Source organism: Ovis aries, chromosome 1, assembly GCF_016772045.2.
Source record: "Ovis aries strain OAR_USU_Benz2616 breed Rambouillet chromosome 1, ARS-UI_Ramb_v3.0, whole genome shotgun sequence".
NCBI classification, from domain to species: Eukaryota; Metazoa; Chordata; class Mammalia; order Artiodactyla; family Bovidae; genus Ovis; species Ovis aries.
The window spans coordinates 100,639,440-100,656,566 of NC_056054.1; the positions used below are offsets into that span (position 1 = coordinate 100,639,440).

The 17,127-nt window shown below is 37.3% G+C and overlaps 1 protein-coding gene and 1 pseudogene across 2 annotated transcripts in view; both read right to left on the reverse strand.

Moving 5' to 3' along the window:
• GOLPH3L (golgi phosphoprotein 3 like) overlaps window positions 1-17,127 on the reverse strand; it is a 47,626-nt gene that overhangs the window by 4,272 nt on the left and 26,227 nt on the right. For both annotated transcript variants that reach the window (XM_004002460.4, XM_042251417.1), the window contains one exon: window positions 16,984-17,098. In XM_004002460.4, the coding sequence (XP_004002509.2) occupies window positions 16,984-17,098 (115 nt within the window). The remainder of the gene's footprint in view (window positions 1-16,983; window positions 17,099-17,127) is intronic.
• LOC132659599 (ubiquitin-ribosomal protein eS31 fusion protein-like) overlaps window positions 4,032-17,127 on the reverse strand; it is a 37,060-nt pseudogene continuing 23,964 nt past the window's right edge.

Consider the following 17,127-nt stretch of genomic DNA (forward strand, 5'->3'; position numbering starts at 1 on the left):
TATTCCTCTGATACTAAAATGAGACAAAACTTCACAAGAAAACTATAGACCAGTATCTCTTATCTATATAGGTAAAAAATACTGAACAAAATATGTACAAACAAATCTAGCAATATAATAAAGACATAGGGAACTCTCTGATAGTCCAGTGTGCACTTTCATTGCCAAGGGCATAGGTTCAATCCCTGGTCAGGGAACTAATATCCTACAAGCAGTATGGCTCAGCTGAAGGGAAAAAACAAACAACCCTATCCCTAAACTACATAATACGATAAAAAGGGGGACTTAAAACAGAAATGTAAGTTTGATTTAAAATACGAAAATCAATAAAATGAAAAGCAAAAACCAAATGATCATCTCCATAGACAAAAGAAAAGCATTTGATAAAATCCAACACTCTTACATCATAAACACACTCCATAAGCTAGGAATAGACAGAAACTTTCTGAACTTGATAGAGGAATTTATGGAAACCTCACAGCTAGCATATTACTTAACAGGGAAAGACTGAATGTTGTCATCTTAGATCAAGGATAAGACAAGGAAGTCCATTCTCATCATTGCTATTCAGCACCATACTGAAAGTTCTAGGCAGGGTAATTAGGTAAGAAAAATAAATAAAAGGCATCTAGCTTAGAAAAGTTAAACTATTTTTATTTTCAACTGAAATAAATTCAATTTTATTACAATTTTAATTACAGCAAAATTATAAGTAACAAAAGAAAAAAATTAGGTGAAATGGATCAAAATTAAAAACTTGTACTTCAAAGGATACCATTAAGAAACTGAAAACACAACCCACAGAACTGGAGAAAAATTTTGTATTTAGACTTGTATTTAGAACATATTTTAAAAGTACAACTCAATAGTAGAAAGCAAACCCAATTTAAAAATGGGCAAAGGATTTGAACAGACAGTTCTCCAAAGAAAATATACAAGTGGCCAATAAACACATATAAAGACGTTCAACATCATTAGTCATTGCTGCTACTAAGTTGCTTCAGTCGTGTCCGACTCTGTGCGACCCCATAGACGGCAGCCCACCAGGCTCCCCCATCCCTGGGATTCTCTATTCTCTAGGCAAGAATACTGACGTGGGTTGCCATTTCCTTCTCCAATGCATGAATGTGAAAAATCAAAGTGAAGTCGCTCAGTTGTGTCCGACTCTTCGCGACCCCATGGACTGCAGCCTACCAAGCTCCTCCGTCCATGGGATTTTCCAGGCAAGAGTACTGGAGTGGGGTGCCATTGCCTTCTCCATCATTAGTCATTAGGGGAATGCAAATAAAAATCACAATGTGATACCACTATGTATCACTAGGATAGCTAAAATAAAATTACAAAGACAGAATAACAAGTGTCGATGAGGATGTGAAGGAACTGAAACTCACACATTGGTGGTAGGAATGTAAGACAGTCCCTATTCCTGTCCTCAAGAAATTTACAATCTAGTATGGGGTGAAAGTGGGGACCCAAAAATAGTATTTGAAGTAATCCCTAGTGACAAACTGGATATACTTGACCAGTTGAGTTCAGTTCAGTCGCTCAGTCGTGTCCGACTCTTTGCGACCTCATGGACTGCAGCACCCCAGGCTTCCCTATCCATCACCAACTCCTGGGGCTTACTCAAACTGATGTCCGTCAAGTTGGTGATGCTATCCAACCATCTCATCCTCTGTCGTCCCCTTCCCACCTTCAATCTTTCCCAGGATCAGGGTCTTTTCAAATGAACCAGTTCTTCACATCAGGTCGCCAAAGTATTGGAGTTTCAGCTTCAACATCAGTCCTTCCAATGAATATTCAGGATGGAGTTCCTTTACGATGGACTGGTTGGATCTCTTGGCAGTCCAAGGGACTCTCAAGAGTCTTCTCCAACAAAGCATCAATCTTTGGCACTCAGCTTTCTTTATAGTCCAACTTTCACATCCATTCATGACCACTGGAAAAACCATAACTCTGATGAGACAGACCTTTGTTGGCAAAGTAATGTCTCTGCTATTTAATATGCTGTCTAGGGTGGTCATAGCTTTTCTTCCAAGGAGCAAGTGTCTTTTAATTTCATGGCTGCAGTCACCATCTGCAGTGATTTTGGAACCCAAAAAAATAAAGTCTGTCACTGTTTCGATTTGTTCCCCATCTATTTGCCATGAAGTAATGGGACCGGATGCCATGATCTTAGATTTCTGAATGTTAAGCTTTAAGCCAACTTTTTCACTCCTCTTTCACTTTCATCAAGAGGCTCTTTAGTCCTTCTTAGCTTTCTGCCATAAGGGTGGTGTCATCTGCATATCTGAGGTTACTGATATTTTTCCTGGCAATCTTGATTCTAGCTAGTGCCTCATCCAGCCCAGGGTTTCTCATGATGTACTCTGCATGTAAGTTAAATAAGTAGGGTGACAATATACAGCCTTGACGTAGTCCTTTCCTGATTTGGAACCAGTCTGTTGTTGTATGTCCAGTTCTAACTGTTGCTTCTTGATCTGCATACAGATTTCTCAGGACGCAGATGGGTCTGTTATTCCCATCTCTTTAAGAATTTTCCAGTTTGTTGTGATCCACACAGTCAAAGGCTTTGGCATAGTCAATAAAGCAGAAATAGATGTTTTTCTGGAATTCTCTTGCTTTTCCATGATCCAATGGATGTTAGCAATTTGATCTTTGGTTCCTCTGTCTTTTCTAAATCCAGCTTGAACATCTGAAGTTCATGGTTTATGCACTGTTGAAACCTGGCTTGGAGAATTTTGAGCATTACTTTGCTAGCATGTGAGATGAGTGCAATTGTGCAGTAGTTTGAACATTCTTTGGCACTGCCTTTCTTTGGGATTGGAGTGAAAACTTACCTTTTCCAGTCCTATGGCCACTGCTGAGTTTTCCAAAATTGAGCGAAGCACTATAAAAGCATTGTCTTTTAGGATCTGAAATAGCTCAACCGGAATTCTGTCACCTCCACTAGCTTTGTAGTGATGCTTCCTAAGGCCCACTTGACTTCACATTCCAGGATGTCTGGCTCTAGGTGAGTGATCACACCATTGTCGTTATCTGGGTCATGAAGATCTTTTCTGTATAGTTCTTCTGTGTATTCTTGCCACCTCTTCTTAATATCTTCTGCTTCTGTTAGGTACATACCATTTCTGTCCTTTATTATGCTCATCTTTGCATGAAATGTTCCCTTGGTATCTCTAATTTTCTTGAAGGGATCACTAGTCTTTCCCATTCTATTGTCTTCCTCTATTTCTTTGCATTGATCACTGAGGAAGGCTTTATCTCTCCTTGCTATTCTTTGGAACTCTGCATTCAAATAGGTATATCTTTCCTTTTCTCCTTTGCCTTTCACATCTTTTCAGCTATTTGTAAGGCGTCCTTGGACAATTATTGTGCCTTTTTGCATTTCGTTTTCTTGGGGATGGTCTTGATCACTGCCTCCTATACAATGTCACAAACTGTCCATAGTTCTTCAGGTACTCTATCAGATCTAATTCCTTGAATCTATTTGTCACTTCCACTATATAATCGTAACAGATTTGATTTAGGTCATACCTGAATGGTCTAGTGGGTTTTTCCTACTTTCTTCAATTTAAAGCTGAATTTGGCAATGAGGAGTTCATGATCTGAGCCACAGTCAGCTCCCGGTCTTATTTTTGCAGGCTGTATAGAGTTTCTCCATCTTTGGCTGCAAAGAATATAATCAATTTATATTTTGGTATTGACCATCTGGTGATGTTCATTTGTAGAGTCTTCTCTTGTTTTGTTGGAAGAAGGTGTTTGCTATGACCAGTGTGTTCTCTTGGCAAAACTCTGTTAGCCTCTCACCTGCTTTGTTTTGTACTCCAAGGCCAAATTTGCCTGTTACTCCAGGTATCTCTTGACTTCCTACTTTTGCATTTCAGTTCTCTATAATGAAAAGGCCATCGTTTTGGGGTGTTAGTTCTACAAGGTCTTGTAGGTTTTCATAGAACCGTTCAGCTTCTTCAGCATTACTGGCTGGGGCATAGAGTTGGATTACTGTAATACTGAAATGGTTTGCCCTGGAAACGAACAGAGATCATTCTGTCATTTTTGAGACTGCATCCAAGTACTGCATTTCAGACTCTTTTGTTGACTATGATGGCTACTCTTCTAAGGGATTCTTGCCCACAGTAGTAGATATAATGGTCATCTGAGTTAAATTCACCCATTCCAGTCCATTTTAGTTCTCTGATTCTTAAAATGTCGATGTTCACTCTTGCCATCTCGTTTGACCACTTCCAATTTGCCTTAATTCATGAACCTATCATTCCAGGTTCCTACGCAATATTGCTCTTTACAGCATAGGACTTTACTTCCATCACCAGTCACATCCACAGCTAGGTGTTGTTTTTGCTTTGACTCTGTCTCTTCATTCTTTCTGGAGTTATTTCTCCACTGATCTCCAGTAGCAACTGGGCACCTAGGGACCTGGGGAGTTCATCTTTCAGTGTCCTATCTTTTTGCCTTATCATACTGTTCATGGGGTTCTCAAGGCAAGGATACTGAAGTGGTTTGCCATTCCCTTCTCCAGTGGACCATGTTTAGTCAGAACTCTCCACCATGACCCGTCCATCTTGGATGGCCCTACATGGCATGGCTCATAGTTTCATTGAGTTAGACAAGGCTGGGGTCCATGTGATTATAGATGATAAGGTTCTTTAGAATGTTAATCATTGACAGATTACATCTGGGATAATGGCAGCAAGCATTAGAAATTCATCTTTCCACCTAGACAATAATTATACTAGTAGCATCTATCTGAAACAATTATTTTTGGAACTCTTGAGCTTCCACAAATACTTGTCAGTTCCAGGGGAAGCTAGGCTGGCAAATGTGGTCAATATCAATTTCAGTCAATTTCAGCCTTCAGTGCAGCAGTGACTACTTAGCCCCTAGTCCCATGAAAGGTAGCTGCGGGAACAGAAATCTGTAGTTCTGGTGTAGCCTACTGGAATCAGGATGAGCAATAAGGACCCTGTCTTTGAAATCTCAGGACCAGTGTTCTGGTTATGGATTGTAGCTTTTGATGGCTGACATACAGCTAAAGGCTGCCACTGTTCCAATCCCCACCAGCTAAGCAGCTTCCAGGGGATTTAAAAGAGAAGCTTTTTTTTTTTTTTTTTTTTACATTCAGAAACAACTGCATGTACACAGTATTTAAGAAAGCACCCGTGGTTGCTTAAGAAAACATGTAATCTCTGAAGTACAACCTTGGAAAAGACCTGAGATCTGAAGCTTTCACCTCAGTTGGATCTACAACACAGAGAAACCATAATATAATCAACAAAACAACAACAAACAACTCAGCAAAACCTGGGGAATGGGGAAAGTCTGATTTCCAGAGTTACTGTATTATAGGATTTCAATATCCAGCTCTCAACAACGAAAAAATTACAAGGCACATAGTGAAAGAAAAAGGTACGTTCCACTAAAAGGAACAAAAGAAAAAGACAAAATTTGTACTTGAGGAAGCCAGATGTCAAGTTTACTAGATAAATACTTGAGAACAGCGGTTTTAAAGATGTTTCTTTATGATGCTTTCTTTAGCAAATAGCTAAAGGAAGACATGGATAAAGATAAGAAAATTATGAACAAAATTAGAATACCAATAAAGAGATAGAAATTACAAAAAGGAACCAAAAAGAAAATCTGGAGCTTAAATACAACAGCTAAAATGAAGAATATACTATATGGGTTCAAAAACAGATTTAAGCAGGCAGAAGAATTAACAAATTTGAAGATAGTACAACTGAAGTAATAAAGTTTAGGGAAAAACAACAAAAATGGTGAATGAAGCCTAAGGAACCTCTGAGACTCCATCAAATGGACAAATATTTTCATTGTAGGAATCCCAGAGGAGAAGAGAGAAAGGGCAGAAAAATATTTGAAAAAATAATAGCTGAAAATGGTCTAAATTTCATGAGAAATGTGAATCTACAAATCTAAGATACTCAATGAGCTCAATGTTGACTAAAACATCCAAGATAAATTATAATCTAACTATTGAAAGCCAAAGATAAACAATCTTTTAAAACCAATTTTAAATTGAAGCATAGTTAATTTACAATGTTACATTAGTTTTAGATGTGTGATACTGAGTTACACAAACATATATTTGAGCTTCCCTGGTGGCTCAGATGGTAAAGAATACACCTGCAGTGCAGGAGACCTGGGTTCGATCCTGGGCTGGGAAGATCCCCTGGAGAAGGGATGGCTACCCACTCTAGTATTCTTGCCTGGAGAATGCCATGGACAGAGCAGCCTGGCAGGCTAGTCCATGGCGTTGCAGAGTCAGACAAGACAGTGATTTTCATACACACACATATATATTTTAAATTCTTTTCCATTCTAGGTTATTATAATTGACTGACTATATAGTTCCCTGTGCTATGTAGTAGGTCCCTATTGTCTACTTATTTTATATATGCTGTGCTTAGTCACTCAGTTATGTCCAACTCTTTGTGACCCCACGGACTGTAGCCTGCCAGGCTCCTCCTCTCCACGGGCATTCTCCAGGCAAGAACACTGGAGTGGGATGCCATGCCCTCCTCCAGGGGATCTTCCCAACCTAGGGATCAAACTCAGGTCTCCCATACAGTAGGCAGATTCTTTACTGTCTGAGCTATCAGGGAAACCCATGAATACTGGAGTGGGTAGCCTATCCCTCTCCTCTAGATCTTCCTGACTCAGGAACGGAACCGGGGTCTCCTGCATTGCAGGTGGATTCTTTATCAGTGGAGCTAACTGTTAGTCCCAAACTCCTAATTTATCTACCCTCCCCCCACTTCTGCTATCCACTTTGGTAACCATAAGTTTGTTTTTTATTTCTATGAGTCTATTTCTGTTTTATAAATAGTTCACTTGTATCATTTTTAAAGATTCCACATATAAGTGATATCATATGGTATTTGTCTTTGTTTGTTTGTTAGCTCATATCTTTATTAACCAATATACAATTACTTGTCTTCTGGTTTGTTGAAACAATAGGTCAGACAACATTTGCCACAATAATGTCTGCTGAAGTGACTGGCCATAAAATACTCCAGGACCACATTCATCTGAGGGACACTCCTGGCTAAGGTGACTGATTTTGCCATTCTCATCCACTTTATAGTATTTCAGAACAGCCAATTTAACCTTCTTTCTCTTATGCTTATTCTTGGGAGTGGTATAAGACTTCCTCCTTTTCTCAGAGCCACCACAAAGTCTCAACACTAAATGAAGAGTGGACTCCTTTTGAATGTTGTAGTCAGACAAAGTACGTCCATCTTCCACTTGCTTGCCAGCAAAGATCAGTCTTTGCTGGTCAGGAGGAATTCCTTCCTTATCCTGGATCTTGACCATTACATCTTCTATTGTATCCGAGGGCTCAACCTTGAGAGTGATGGTCTTCCCTGTCAAGAGTCTTCACAAAAATCTGCATCTTGGCAGCGGTTCCACCACAGATGGAGGATCCGAAAGTGGTATCTATCTTCTTCTGTCTGAGTTACTTCACTTAATATGATAATCTCTAGGTCCATCCATATTGATGCAAATGGCCTTATTTCATTCTTTTTCATGACTGAGAAATATTCATATTATATATCCATATCTATATATCTTCTTTATCCATTCAGCTGTTGACAGACATTTAGGTTGCTTCCAGTCTTGACTATTGTAAATAGTGCTGCTATGAACACTGGGTTGAATGTATCTTTTTGAATTAGTTTTCTCAGATATATATGCCTAGGAGTGTGACTGACAGATTGTACTTAACTCTACTTTCAGTTTTTTAAAGAAACTCCATACTGTCCTCCATATTGGCTGCACCAATTTACATTCCTACCAAGCATAGGAAGATTTTTTTTGTTCCACACCCTCTCCAGCATTAATTTAGCTTACAAAGATAAAGAATCTTAAAAGCAGGAAGAGAAAAGTGAGTTGTCATACACAAAGTTATCTTCAATAAGATTATCACCAGACTTCTCATCAGAAACTTTGGAGGCTAGAAGACAGTGGGTTGACATACTCAAAGGGCTCAAAGAAAAAAATCTGTCACCTAAGAATTCTATATCCAGAAAAAGTGTCCTTGAAAAATGAAATTAAGACTTTCCCAGGTAAATAAGGAGAAGGCAATGGCACCCCACTCCAGTACTCTTGCCTGGAAAATCCCATGGACGGAAGAGCCTGGTGGGCCGCAGTCCATGGGGTTGCTAGGAGTCGGACATGACTGAGCAACTTCACTTACACTTTTCGTTTTCATGTACTGGAGAAGGAAATGGCAACCCACTCCAGTGTTCTTGCCTGGAGAATCCCAGGGACATGGGAGCCTGGTGGGCTGCCATCTATGGGGTCGCACTGGGTTGGACATGACTAAAGTGACTTAGTAGCAGGTAAATAAAAATTGAGGAAGGTTGTCACCACTAGACTTGCCCTGCAAGAAATGCTAAAAAGTACTGCAGGTTGAAATGAAGGAAAGCTAGAAGTAACTTGAAGCAGTAATGAAGAAATAAAGACACTCAATAAAAGTTAAATACATGGACAACTATAAAAGTTAATTAGTTAAAAAACTAAATAGTTAAATAGTTAAAAAACTATTTTTTAATTTCTATATACTTTAAAAGACAGATGCATTAAAGAACACTTATTAACCTATGTTATTGGTCATACAATTTATAAAGGTATAATCTGCGACATCAAAACGGAGAGTGGAATGGAGCTGTATAGGAACAGACTTTTTGTGTTATTGAAGTTAAGTTGGTATCAATTCAAATTAGGTTGTCATAACTTTAAGATATAAAATGTAATCCCCATGGTGCAACAAAGAAAATGTCTATAGAATATACACTAAAGAACATGAGAAGGGAATCAAAATGTTTCACTATAAAAAAATCAACCAAACATAAAAGGAGATAGTAATGCAGGAAATGAAGGACAAAAATCTATAGGCCATATAGCAAAATGGTAGTGTCTCCTTATCAGTAATTACTTTATTTATTATTTATTTATTTTATTCTTGACTGCACTGGGTCTTTGTTGCTGTGCACAAGCTTTCTCTAGCTGCAGCGATCAGGGGCTTATGCTCTAGTTGTGGTGGGAGGACTTCTCCTGTTGCAGAGCACTGGCTCCAGAGTATGCAGGCTTCAGTAGTTGTGGCACATGGGCTTAGCTGCCCCATGGCATGTGGGATATTCCCAGGCCAGGCATCGAACCAGTGTCCCCTGCATTGCAAGGCAGATTTTTTAACCACTAGACCACCAGGGAAGCCCCAGTAATTACTTTAAATGTAAACATATTAAACTATTTAATCATAAGAAAAAATTGGCAGGATGGGTTAAAAAACATGATCCAACTATATGCTGTTTATGAGAGACTCACTTTAGATCAAAGGACACAGACAGGTTGAAAGTGAATGGATGGAAAGAGATATTCCATTCAAATAGTAACCAAAAAAGAGAAAGGATGTCTATACTAATTTTGGACAAAATACACTTTAAATCATACAAAAGAGACACAGAGACATTATATATTAATAAAAGGTTCAGTACAACAAGAAGATAAAACAATTATAAATATTTACACTCCTAATAACAGACTCAAAATACATGAAGCAAAATGGACAGAACAGACAGAAGTAAACAGTTTTGTATCACCCTACTTGCAGAATACATGTTCTTCTCAGATTTACATGGCACATTCTCCAGGAGACACCGTATGTTAGGCCATAAAAGAAATCTCAATATATTTCAAAAGACAGATATCATACAAAGTATCTTATCTTCTCTGACCATAGTGGGAAGAAATCAGATATCAATAAAAGAAGGAAAATGAAAATTTGCCTATATGTGTAAATTAAACAAGCTGCAAGGAGATCCAACCAGTCCATCCTAAAGGAGACCAGTCCTGGTGTTGTTCACTGCAAGGACTGATGCTGAGGCTGAAACTCCAATACGTTGGCCACCTCATGCAAAGAGTTGACTCACTGGAAAAGACCGCGATGCTGGGAGGGATTGGGGGCAGGAGGAGAAGGGGACGACAGAGGATGAGATTGCTGGATGGCATCACTGACTCGATGCACATGAGTTTGGGTGAACTCTGGGAGTTGGTGATGGACAGGGAGGCCTGGCGTGCTGTGGTTCATGGGGTTGCAAAGAGTCGGACATGATTGAGCGACTGAACTAAACTGAACTGAAACACCAATGTGTCAAAGAAGAAATCACAAAGGAAATTAGAAAATACTTAGAAATGGATGAAAACACAACATATGAAAGTATATGGGATGCAGTGAAAGCAGAGGGAAATTTGCTGTAAATGCGTAAATTTAAAAAGTCTAAAATCAATCTCCTAACTTTATACTTTAATGGACTAGAAAAAGAAGAGCAAAATAAACCCTAAGTTAATAGAAGGAAGGAAATAGATTAGAGAAGAGATATACAAAAAGAGAGATCAGAGAAACAACCAACAAAATTGAAGAAACTAAAAGTTGTTTCTTTGAAATGATCAAAATTCACAAACATTTAGCTAGACTGCCAAAGGAAAAAAGATAGAAACAACTAAAAATCAGAAATGAGAGTGAAGGCATTACAATGGATCTTGCAGGGATTAAAAAAAGGATTATAAAATAATACTATGACGCTTAACATCACTCATTATCAGAGAAATGCAAATCAAAACCACAATGAGGTACCATTTCACGCCAGTCAGAATGGCTGCGATCCAAAAGTCTACAAGCAATAAATGCTGGAGAGCGTGTGGAGAAAAGGGAACCCTCTTACACTGTTGGTGGGAATGCAAACTAGTACAGCCACTATGGAGAACAGTGTGGAGATTCCTTAAAAAACTGGAAAGAGAACTGCCTTCTGACCCAGCAATCCCACTGCTGGGCATACACATCGAGGAAACCAGAATTGAAAGAGACACGTGTACCCCAGTGTTCATCACAGCACTGTTTATAATAGCCAGGACATGGAAGCAACCTAGATGTCCATCAGCAGATGAATGGATAAGAAACCTGTGGTATATATACACAATGGAGTATTACTCAGCCAGTAAAAACAACACATTTGAATCAGTTCTAATGAGGTGGATGAAACGGGAGCCTATTATACAGAGTGAAGTAAGCCAGAAAGAAAAACACCAATATAGTATACTCACGCATATATATGGAATTTAGAAAGATGGTAATGATAACCCTGTATGCGAGACAGCAAAAGAGACACAGATGTACAGAACAGTCTTTTGGACTCTGTGGGAGAGGGAGAGGGAGAGGGTGGGATGATCTGGGAGAATGGCATTGAAACATGTATAATATCATATATGAAATGAATCGCTAGTCCAGGTTTGATGCATGATACTGGATGCTTGGGGCTGGTGCACTGAGAAAACTCAGAGGGATGGTACGGCGGGGAGGAGGGAGGGGGGTTCAGGATGAGGAACACGTGTATACCTGTGGCAGATTCATGTTGATGTATGGCAAAACCAATACAATATTGTAAAGTAATTAACCTCCAATTAAAATAAATATATTTATATTAAAAAATGATACTGTGAATAATATTAAACCAACAAATTAGACAACCTAGAAAAATGGACAAACTCCTTGAAAAGTTCAAATTATTTAAACTGACAAAGAAAATTTCAACAGATTTATAGCAAATAAAAAGATGAAATCAGTAATCAAAAATCAAAACATCCCAACAAAGAAAAGTCTGGGGCCAGATGACTTCATCAGTGAATTCTACCTTACATTTAAAGAAGAATTAACACCAATCCTTCGCAAAGTCTTCCAAAAATCTAAAGAAGGAACACATTAATTCATTCTGCGAGGCAAGATTATCCTCATACTAAAGCCAAATAAAGACATCACAAGAAAAGAAAGTTACAGACCAATAAGTCTTATGAATGTAGATTCAAAATCCTTAGTAAAATATTAGCAAACTTAATCCAACAACATGATAAAAGGATTATTCACTGTGATCAGGTAAAATTTATTCCAGGAATGTCACATAAACTCAAATAGACTAAGGATCTAAATAGACGCTTTTCAAAAGAAGACATAAAAATGGCCAAAAGACACATGAAAATGTGCTCAACGTCAATAATCATCAAGGAATTGCAAATCAAAACTATAGTGAGATATCACTTCACACTTGTTAGGATGGTTATTATTAAAAAGATAAAAAATAACAAGTGTTCAGGGAACTCTGCTCAATGTTACCTGTTAGGCTGGATGGAAGGGGAGACTGGGGGAGAACAGATACATGTATATGTTTGGCTGAGTCCCGCTGGCCACCTGAAACTATCACAACATTATTAATCGGCTATACTCCAATATATAATAAAAAGTATTTTAAAAAGATAGGGACTTCCGAGGTGGTCCAGTAGCTAAGACTCCACCCTCCCAATGCAGAGGACCCAAATTTGGTCCCTGGTTGGGGAATTAGATGCCTCATGCTGCAGTTAAGATCCTGCATGCTGCAACTAAGACCCAGTGCAGCCAAATTAGTAAATAAATAAAAATAAATATCTGAATATTTTAAAAATTAAAAAAAACCACAAATGTTGGCAAGGACATAGAGAAAAGGGAACCCTCATGCACTGTTGGTGAGAATGTAAATTGGTGCAGTCACTATAGAAAACAGTATAGAAGTTTATCAAAAAATTAAAATGATAACTACCATATAATTTAGTAATTCTACTTCTCAGAATTTTTCTAAAGGAAATGAAAACACTAATTTGAAATGCTGCAGTGAACTACCCATGTTCACTGCAGCATTATTTACAATAGCTAAGACATGGAAGCAACTAAAATATCAATTATGGATGAACAGGTAAAGAAAATGTGGTATACACACACACAAACATACACATATACACATACACATATACATACATTGGAATACTAATAAGCCATAAAAAGAGGAAATCTTGCCATTCATAACAACATGGATGGGCCTTGAGGGCATTATGCTAAGTGAAATAAGTCAGACAGAGAAAGACAAATACTGTATGATCTCACTTGTATCTGGAACCTAAAACAAAACCAAAAAATTCCAAAATTTTAGATACACAGAACAGATTGGTAGTTGCTAAGGGTGGAAAGGGGAAGAATGCCACAATGTGTGAAGATCAAAAAACACAAAATTTCAGTTATAAAATAAATAAATCCTGAGGATGTAATATATAGCATGGTAACTATAGTTACTAACATTGTATTATATATTTGAAAGTTGCTAAGAAAACAGACTTTCAAATGGGCTTCCCAGACGGCACTAGTGTTAAAGAACCTGCCGGCCAATGCAGGAGACATAAGCAACGCGCGTTTGATCCTTGGGTTGGGAGGATCCCCTGGAGCAGGGCATGGCAATCCACTCCAGTATTCTTGCCTGGAAAATCCATTGACAGAGGAGCCTGGTGGGCTACATACAGTCCACAAGGTCGCACAGAGTTGGACACAACTGAAGCGACAAAGCACTCAAAGCACTCAAGAAAACAGATCTTAAGAGTTCTCATCACAAGAAAAAAAAGCTATTTGTGATGATGGATGCTAACTAGACTTATTGTGGTAATTATTTCACAATACACACAAATAGTAAATCAACATGATGTACATCTGAAACTAATATAACATTTATGCCAATTATATTTCAATAAAAATCAAACAATGTATCAATAATACATCATTTAATATAATTTTTAAAAAAACCCACATACAAAAACAAACACCCTTTCATTATAAAAACTTATAGGAAACTAGGAATAAAAAAAAAATTCCTCAATATAATAAAGAGTATTCAGGAAAGCCTTACAGTTTATCTCTGTCTGCAGATGACATGATCCTATACATAGAAAATCTCCTCAAATACACAAAAAGCAACTAGAACTAACAGACTCAACTAAGTTGCTGGGTACAAGATGAAAACACAAAAATCAGTTGTTTCTGTATATCAGAAATGAATAATCTGAAAATGAAATTAAGAAAGCAATCCCATTTATAACAGTGTGTAAGAAAATTAAATATTTAGGAATAAGTCTAACCAGTGAGGTTAAAGATTTGTACACTGAAAACTATAAAACTGATGAAAAACAATTAAAGAAGACCTAATTAATGGAAAGACAGCCTAAGTGTCTTTTAATGGACAGGAAGATTTAACACTGTTAAAATGGCAATAACCACCCAAAAAGATCTACAGGTTCAACCCAATCCCTATAAAATTCTAACAGCCTTTTCCACAGAAGTGGAAAAGTTGATCCTCAAATTCATACAGAATTGCACAACACCCAGAACTGCCAAACAACTTTGAAAAAGAAGGATAAAATTAGTGGATTCATACTTTTTCAACTTCAGAACTTACTACAAAGCTACAGTAAGTAAAACGGTATGGACAAACATACAGGTTAATACAACAGAATAGAGAGTCCAGAAATAAACCTTTGCAGATATGGTCAACTGATTTTCAACAAGACTTCCAAGGCCATTCAAGGGGGAAAGAATAGTATTTTTAACAAATGGTTCTGGGAAACTGCATATCCACATGCAAAAGAATTAAGCTGAACCTTTATATCATATTCGAAAATTAAGTAAAAATGGATCAAAGAACCAATTTAAGAACTAAAACTGTAAAACTCTTAGAAGAAAGCATTGGGAAAATCGTTATGACATTAGATTTGGCAAAGATTTCAGTGATATGACACCAAAAGTCAGGCAACAAATAAACTGGACTTCATCAAAATTAAGAACTTCTGTGCATCAAGAGTTACTCTTAATAAAGTGAATAGATAACTGATAGAATGAGAGAAAATATTTACAAATCATACATTTGATAAGGGATTACTGTTGAGACTATAGAAAGAGCTTGAAAACTCAACAAAAACAACAGAAGCCAATTGAAATATGGGCAAAAGACCTGAATAGACATTTCTCCAAAGAAGATACATAAATCATCCATGAAAAGATGCTCAACATCATTAATCATTAGGGAAATGAAAATCAAAACCACAATGAGATACTGCTTCGTATCTACTAGAATGGCTATAATTATAAACAAAACAAGAGCTAATGAGGATGTAGAGAAACTGGAAACTTACCATGGCTGGTAAGAATATCAAAGACTGCAGCTTCTGTAGAAAACAGCTTGGTGGTTTCTTAAACTATCGAACTATCACATGACCCAATAATTCTACTCCAAGATATACATCCAAAAGAATGGAAAGCAATGACTTTATCAGATATATGCACAAGGTTCACAGCAGCATTACCCACAATAGCCAACAGATGGAAATACCCAAGTGTTCATTAACAGATGAAATTAACAAAAGGTGGTATATCACATACAACAGAATATTACACAACCATAAAAATGAATGAGATTTTGATGTAAGCTGTAAGATGAATGGACCTTGAAAAAATGCTTAGCTATCAAGTAAGTCAGGCATAGAAGGACAAATACTGTATGATTCCACTTATATGAGTTACTTAGATCAGGTAAATTCATAGAGACAGAAGGTAAATAAGAAGTTGCCAGGGAATGAAGAGAGGGAGGAAGAGGGATATTTGGATGATGAGAAAGCTTTGAGTATAGAGAGAAGTAACAGTTATATAACACTGTGTTTTTAATGTCACTGAATTGTACACTTATGATTAAGATAATATGTGTATTTTACCACAATAAAGTTAACTATATACCCCCGAAATGAAAATGTGTCCACACAAAAACTTGTCTATGAATGTTCACATTAGTCAAAAAGAGGAAATAATTCAAATGTCCATCAACTGATAAATAAATAACTAAAGTAGTATAACCATCCAATGAAATATTATTTGGAAATAAAGAGCCAAATTAAAACTGGGGAAATTTGTGACTTCACTGGCTGTCCAACAGTTAAGATTCTGTGCTTCCACTGCAAGCGGCAAGGTTTGATCCCTGGTTGGGGAACTAAGATTCCACATGCCACGTGGTGCAGCCAAAAAGAACAAAAAAAACAAAAAACCTAGGCAAATTCTAACAAGATTGGTGAATCATATCAATTTCAGTACTCTGATTATCATACACTAAAAATTTGAGAAATTTTACCAGTGGGGGATTCTAGACAAAACATATAAAGGGATCTCTCTGTATTAATTCTTACAACTGCATGTCAATATATTGGGTTGGCCAAAAAGTTCCTTCGAGTGTTTCTGTAAGATGTTATGGAAGAAACAGAATGAACTTTTTAACCAACTCAATACAAATGTCTCAATAAAAACTTCAGTTAAAAAAAACTGCTCCAGAAGGTGACACTGGCTATGACCTCAAAGTGCCTTGCGGAAGATTCTCCTATAATTTTATGCCATAGGCTTAGTTATTCATATTAAAGTTTTTGAACTTGCCTTAGAGGAAAAAAGGAATGAAGTGCTGATACATGCCACAACATGGATGAACCTTGAAAATATTATCCTTGGAAGTCAGTCACAAAAAACCAAAAGTTGTATGGTTTCGTTTATATGAAATATCCAGAATAGGCAAATCTACAGAGATAGAACGTAGATTAGTGGTTGTCGGAGCTGGGCAGGAGGGCTGGGAAACATGGGGAAAACCGCTAGTGAGCATAGGGTTTATTTTGGGGATGATGAAAATGTTCTAAACTTAGGTTGTGATGATGGTTGCACAACTGTGTGAATATACTAAAATCCATTTAATTGTATACTTTTAATGGGTCAACTGTATGATGACCCTGTATGTGAATTATACAACAACTGTATGTGAATTATACATTAGCACAGATGTTAAAAAAATTTCTTGTGAGCTTATGAGGTGTACAGAGGTAAGGTGAAGCTTTGGGAAACTTTATGTATTGATTAATCATGCCTTTTTTGGTTCCTCATTAGTACAGTTTAAAAGCGAAATATATACATTTTACTCAGTACCCTGAATTTCTATACTTCTTCTCCCAACCTTAAGAGTAGGGTAAAGATTATAAAATGTGGGATATTTTAAAAATCATTCTGCATCATCTTACCAGTGAGTAGCTCTATCCATGTTTGGACAGTTTCTGTGGGTTCAGTTGCTTTGATGTGCTTGAGAGTTTCATCCAGTAAAACATCACCCGTTGGGCTGTCTGACTTTAGCAGTACCTTTCAGAAAAGAAGAAACAAGAGACTCT